A 6,936-nucleotide genomic window follows, 5' to 3' on the forward strand; every position below is an offset into this window, starting at 1 on the left:
TCAGTAACATCGTACTTCTAGATGGAAGGAGTTCCATGAGAAAACGGTTCTGTGATAGGACAGGGAATCCTCGAAGCTGAGTCCATGCCCAGTCACCTGCTCAGGGGTGACAGGGATCCATGGTTCCCCGCCGCCCCCTGCTGGCCTTGAGCGCCGTTGCAGGGCGGTTTGTGTCCAGGCTTACACTGAAGTCCCCGCACTGTGTGTCTTTTGCACAGTAATACATGGCTGTGTCCTCAGACCTCAGACTGCTCATTTGCAGGGACACGGTGTTCTTGGAATTGTCTCTGGAGATGGTGAATCGGCCCTTCACGGAGTCTGGGTAGTATGTGCTACCTCCATTAGGGTTAATTTGTCCTACCCACTCTAGCCCCTTCCCTGGAGCCTGGCGGACCCAGTCCATCCAGTAGTTACTGAAGGTGAATCCAGAGGCTGCACAGGAGAGTCTCAGGGATCCCCCAGGCTGCACCAAGCCTCCTCCAGACTCCAGCAGCTTCTCCTCACACTGGACACCTGCAAACAGAGATCCTGGTCAGGAACCTGTCACACATTCTCATTAACCCTCTCACTTCTGTCCACTCACACACAGCATCTCTTGTTCTACATAAATTACCTCTTAAAAGCACAACAAGGAAAAGCCAGCTGAGCCCCAGCTCCATGGTGAGGCTGTGCTCAGTGCTGATCACTGAATGGGAACCCGGGGGATTGCAGGGCTGGGCTCCTCTGCTGAGCTGCCAGTTCAGGGCTGGACTGGTTTTCATGAGGGAGGTCTTATTTGCATATCTCCTTGCTCTATAGCAAGCTCTGCTTGGAACCCTGGGGAGACAGTGTTCAGAGCAGATTTGAGCCCTAGAGACGGTGATGACTGTTAAAGGGTCTGAGACAATGTTGTACCTCAGTAACGGGGATGCTTCTGCTCCTTCTTAAGGACTCACCATCTTAATATATTTCAGCTCGGAGGCACAGTTGTGTAAGCTCCTGCCTCTTGAACTTGGGTCAGTCCCTGCCCTTCCCCTAGGAGATACTGACAGTGTGGATCAGGATCTGACACCCTTCCTCAAGATTTCTTCAGGCGAGATCCATTCATTTAGGTGAATTTACTCAGTGTTTAACATTCCTTAAGAAACTGGAAATTCTAAATTTTGGAATCTACTTGTCAAAATGTAAAAAAACAAAACGTGAGAATCCATCACTTTTATGCATAAGAGATGGGGTCTGAGGTGTGTCATCCTGTCTGTGCCTGTGTTCCTCTGCTGGACAGATTCTCATGAAGCCGATGGTGGGCAGAGTCAGACATGTCTAGTTAGGCTCCCAGAACCCTTCAGTGTAGCATGAATGTGAGCATTTATGATTCTGCATTGTTTTAGTGATTTCTAAAGAAAGCACAGCCTCTGGGTCATCCAAGGAGTGTTAGAGACTGTGTACATCATGGGTCATTATCTCTATCACGTCTCTCTATGATTACACTTATTTTAATTTTTAAAAATTAGTAGCATTAGAAATGAGTTTTTCTGTATGAAAAAGTATATTTTAAAATGAAATGGAGATCTTTTTTAACAGTTAAAACCTCATTTAACTTTATGAATGAGGGTTTATACTGAGTTCAGTATTGTATAACTGTATTAATTCAACACTGTGAACCTAAAAATTTACATCCACTTTTGAAAGAGATGCATCTTAGCTCTGGAAATTGTTATTGAATATGTCAATGCTATTGTAATGAAATGCTTCTTCTAATTATGTGGTTATTAAATAAATAACTTAAAAATTATTTACTCTTTTACAATTTTGTGCATATATGGCATAGAAGATGCAGACATTTCACAGACCTGAATGAGAGCTCAATGGGTGGACTGACTGTAGCTGGGGAGGTGTTCCCTGTGTATCTGAGGAATATCTCCCCTCCCCCAGAAACCACTGACAGCCCATAGCCCTTCAGTGATGAGTGGGACCTCATGAGTCCCTTCCCCATGCATGATGCAATGTTGAAGGGTCTAGTCCTGAGCAGATCTGTGCAGGAACCACTGCTTCTGTGAGTTTGCTGGTGCAATAACCTTGTCATGTCCAGAAAGCGGCATTTCCTAACGCTCCTGTGCACTCCTCATTCTTACATTTTTCCAAGTCCTTCTTCTAAGATGCTCCCTGAGCATCAGGGCAAGTGACACAGATGTTCCATTTAAGACTGAGCAATGAATGAACAGTTACTTATTAAAATTATTTTTACCTATTATGACTTTCTTGTTAAGGTTCAGATAGCCCTGCACCCTCACCAACAGGATCCCTAGGACTTCTCATGCTCCTGAGAAAAGGGAACCTAGCTGATAAGCACCTTGGTCTTTGAAGTCAAGAGAAGCAGACTTTTCTCCACTGTTTGGCCAACACAGCAGGCTTCCCCTTTGATCTCTAAAGAGGACAGGTTTTAACAGTCCTGCTCTCCCACTCCCCCTACCACTCAACTTTAAAAAAATACGTCTTCCCACCTTCTGTAGGAAGGAGAAGCCCCCTCTTAAAAGACCCCAGCTCACGACCTGGGCAAACATTTTCCCTGCCTGGAAGGGAATCTGTCCCATGTGTTCCTTTGCTAATAAACTCTGCTTTCTCCTGATCAACCCTGTTCGTCATATGGCTACTTTTTACCCATCATTTCTTCCTTCACTGGGGCCCACTAGGGAAAGAAACTTTTCTGAGGGAGAATGAGAACAGCATGGGTAGATATTTAGAAGGCAGTTTGACACATTTCTAGTTAGCAAAGCGCCAGTAGTACGTTTCTCACAATGGCCTACAACCTCCTCAGCCACCGTCCTTTGATCAGGTTTTACTATCAGTCATTAATTCCAGTCTCAAATCTCATCAGAAAACTGGTGGTTATCACCTTAAACGCCATGCCAGTACTTCCAGGGGGCACATCTTCCCTGGGGGGTTGACATTGTTGAACACTATGTCCACAGCTGTGTCAGACCACTGATGATGCTCCTCCCCCAGCAACCTTCACAGCAGGGGCCCAACCCTGGCACTATGAAAGCTAGCCCAAGGGAGGAAGCTTCCAGCCCAGTTCTAGTTAATTCTTTTGTGTCATGCAACCTCAGTGTGTGGTGCATTTGTTATGGCAACAAATGGAGCTCCCCAAATTGTAATAGCCGAAGTAACTTCATTTTGTATAAAACAGCCACTCTAAATTTCAAAAGTTAGAAAAATAGCCAGCATCAAGGTTAAGGGCCTGAACTTAGTTGCTTCCCTGTAGAAGAGTGCTTTCTTTGGAGTAGCTGACCTTGGGTTTCCCAGACACAAGTAGCTGCACTTCATCAGAAAGTGCCTTACTGTCAAGCTCTCTATACCTTGCTAAGAAAAGAACTGACAGAAGCTTGGTTTGGTTTCTGTAGTTTGCTAATTTGCTAACTTGGGGATCCTGACCATATTCACGACCACCTGCCATTACTCATGTGTGATGAAATTCCCATGGTATTTGTGGTTTTTGTCTTTAAAATCTAGTTACACCCTCTCTTTGGGGCAGTGGATCCAAAATCTGACTAAAGGACCACGGACAGCTATAGCCCTAATAAATTTAACGAATTAAAAATTGAATTGAGTCTGGTGGTCTTTTTCCCAGTGTTTTCAAACTCTGTAACACATTCAGCAATAAGGTTTTACCGCGTAGTTTGGGGGAGAAACAAGAGAAATGGAAATTGCTTGGGGTCCCCTTGCCAACAATATATAATGAGGAATGCTATACTGGGCACTTGGATTTCATTTGTAATAACCATGCAGAACTTTGACATCACATAAACTGAAAATTTAGAAAGTGATTCATTTGATAAATGTTGATATACATAGAAATGTATTCCACCAGCAACACAACCAAACATGTGAACACAGGTTTCAACCTTTAAACATTCCACAAAGTGATGTCTCAGTTTGGGTTTAGTTTTTTTCTCTCTGGTGATAGTGACCATTGGCTTGATTCACTTCTCTTAATCAAGATCTGTTCTGCTCTTTCACCTCCTGTTAAGTCATTAGTATTCTTAGTGTTCAATGTCTTAGCTTCTTACATAATTTTGAAATTTGCCCCTGTTATTAGGGATGGTTTTCTATGGTAGTCCAATGTCTCTATATATTGTAACAGGGATGCTATTGGTTTAATTTCTGAACTAGCGGCTCAGTAGCCAAACAGTGGCTTTCTGCACAGGGAGACAGAGACCCTGGTAGCTGATAAATCCATGAATTGAGTAACGTAGTCCCAAACCAGTGCTGGAGGCCTGGAAAATGCCTGGGGAGTGGCTGTTGTCCAGTCCATGTTGGAAGGCTGGAATCAGTGTCAGTGGGGGAGTAAGGCTGGCAGCGGCAATCAGTGCTCTCTCTCAGGAAAGAAGGCAGGAAAGCAACAGTTCTTTTTACAAACAACATTTTATATCTGGACCATCTGCTGGAAGGTGCTGCCCACAACGAGGGAAGATTATTCCCTTTGGAAACAGCCTCATAGACACACCCAGAGATGCGTCTCATCCGTTGATTCCATATCCCTTCAAGACGACAACAAAACCAACATTCCCAAGAATATCTTTTGTCAACTTGACATTCAACTACATCTCTTTATGTTGTTTTCACTTTCCAAATGAACAATTGAAAGGTTGTAACTTTTACTAATGCGCTTTAATTACCACGTATGCAAGCTAAAATTCACTATCTATTCCCCCAAAGCAGATGGCAGTTATTGAGGTACACATAAACATCTAGTATTTCACAAATTAAATATAATATGGATTTGATAACACATAAGTTGTGACTTTAGCTCAATTGATGTGTATTATATGGTAAAATAATAGGAGAATAGAGACATCAAAGGTGTCTGATTAACATATATGTATATTATGCACATAAAGATATTCTTTTAAAATATTATTTGGTTAATTAAAAATTCATTCATTTACTTATTTATTGTGAGTGCTGCTGTGTAAGTATGCAACTGTGTATGAGTGTGTGTGCATGTGTATATGTGTGTATACATGTGTGTGAGCATGCATATGTTTGTATGTGATTATGTATGTATGTGAGTGTGTGTATATAGGTATGTATGAGTGTGTGGGTGTGGGTGTGAGTGTGTATGTGTTTATCTATGTGCTATATGTATTGCTATTGCATCCACTGTGGCATGAGGAACCTACCAGTGGTCACACCCCTGAAGAAAAGTGACTCGTTTGTGCCAACAGCTATCAACTCCAATTTGCCCTAAGCTAGGAATGCGAACTTGATGCCCCTTGCCGCTTCCTGCTGGACTTTTTAAGTTGTTTAAATTTGTAGGGAAATGTGATGGGGGGGTCCTTGGAAGAGTTGGAGGGGGGGAAGTAAGAGGTGGATATTATCATAATACATTATATAAGTGTATGAAAAATTCAAAGAATAAATAAAAAGCCAATTCTGACTATTTGAGTAGATTTTTCAAACCGAGCATGTGTAGTCAACTGTTATCTGTGGTAATTATGTTCTGTGAAGCCGCTACAAGAACTCAGTCATGAATTACTAAGTTCATGCTCTTAGTAGAAATTTAGGCTTGGTTCTTTTTGCTAACATCTGATTATGTGTATCAAGTGACCCGACTTCTTTGTCAGAAAATTTTGTCGTGTTCTTGTAAACCAAACCAGTCTCCTGTGCATTCAAAATCACTTGTGCTTGGAAACCTCTGCTCTATAACACTTGAGTGGGGATAGTGAAATGAAAGCAAATGATAAGTACAGGGGAATGTGGGACCAGAACACTTCATGCCTGAGGGACGGCGGAGACGGGAAAGGAGGCAGTGGCAGAGGCTTAACCGAGGGGAAGGGTGCGTGAAAAGGCTGTATGGAAATCCATGATTTTCAAGACAGGAAAATATTCATTTATAGTGGATATTAAAATTCAGGTCATGCAACAGGAGAGGGCGGCAGTATTTGTGGTTAGAGGTTTAAATTGGGATGGGGAATTGGGGAGAGGAGGGTGTTTGTGGCCACTTAGAAAAAAATCTAGCAATCCATGACAAAACCTTATAGAAATTCACTATTTTATAAGCTAATTAAATGAACCCACAATGCTTATCACAGCATGAACAAGACCTGTGAAACACAAGTCAGGCAGGGGCCCAGTCTGAATGGGGGAGGTGAACAGGATGCCTTAGCCCTACTTGAGGATCTATTGGCAAATGACAGATGCTGAGAGAGGGACAGTCATTTTCTTACTGGTGTGATGGCTGGTAGGTTGACCAGACTCCAAGGGATAGAGCCACACCCAAGAGCATTTGGGAAACACAGAATAGACTTGACAGGCCTTAGAAAAGTCAAATAAGGGGGCTGAAGAGATGGCTCAGAGGTTAAGAACACTGGCTGCTCTTGCAGAAAATCCGGGTTTGATTCCTAGCATCCACATGCCGCTAACAACTCTCCGTAACTCCAGTTCCAGGGAATCCGACAGCCTCTTCTGTCTTCCGCGGGCATTACATGACATGGGTGCACTTACCTACATGCAGGCAATACATGCATACACATAAAATAAAAATAATAAGATATTTAAAAAAAAGAAAAATCAAATAACAGAAGACACAGAGTTAGGGGGTATTAAGATGAGGCTTGAGAATGGGATCTAAGTATGATCAAAACATAGGAATTTCTAGAATAAAAAAATTATATCTATATCTATCATCTATCTATCTATCAATCATCTATCTATCTACCTATCATCTATCTACCTATCTATCAATCATCTATCATCTATCTATCTATCTATCTATCTCTCTCTCTCTCTCTCGATATCTCTGTATCTCTGTCTCTCTATCTATGGAGACAGGGTCTCATGCAGTGCAATCTGGTCTCAGACTCCCTATGTAGCTGAGGATGACTTGAACTTCTGATCCTACTGCTTCCACTTGCCCAGGCTGGGATTTCAGCCACTGTCGCGCGCAACCTTCGCCCA

The 6,936-nt window shown here is 42.6% G+C and overlaps 1 gene segment (V, D, J or C); it reads right to left on the reverse strand.

The window, feature by feature from the left end:
* Positions 1–100: 100 nt before the first annotated feature.
* LOC103735523 lies at positions 101–712 on the reverse strand. The segment is given in 2 exon segments: positions 101–513; positions 614–712. Coding segments are annotated over 2 exon segments (459 nt in total).
* Positions 713–6,936: the final 6,224 nt, after the last annotated feature.

Source organism: Nannospalax galili, unplaced genomic scaffold, assembly GCF_000622305.1.
Source record: "Nannospalax galili isolate Female #2095 unplaced genomic scaffold, S.galili_v1.0 scaffold8317, whole genome shotgun sequence".
Lineage (NCBI taxonomy): Eukaryota > Metazoa > Chordata > Mammalia > Rodentia > Spalacidae > Nannospalax > Nannospalax galili.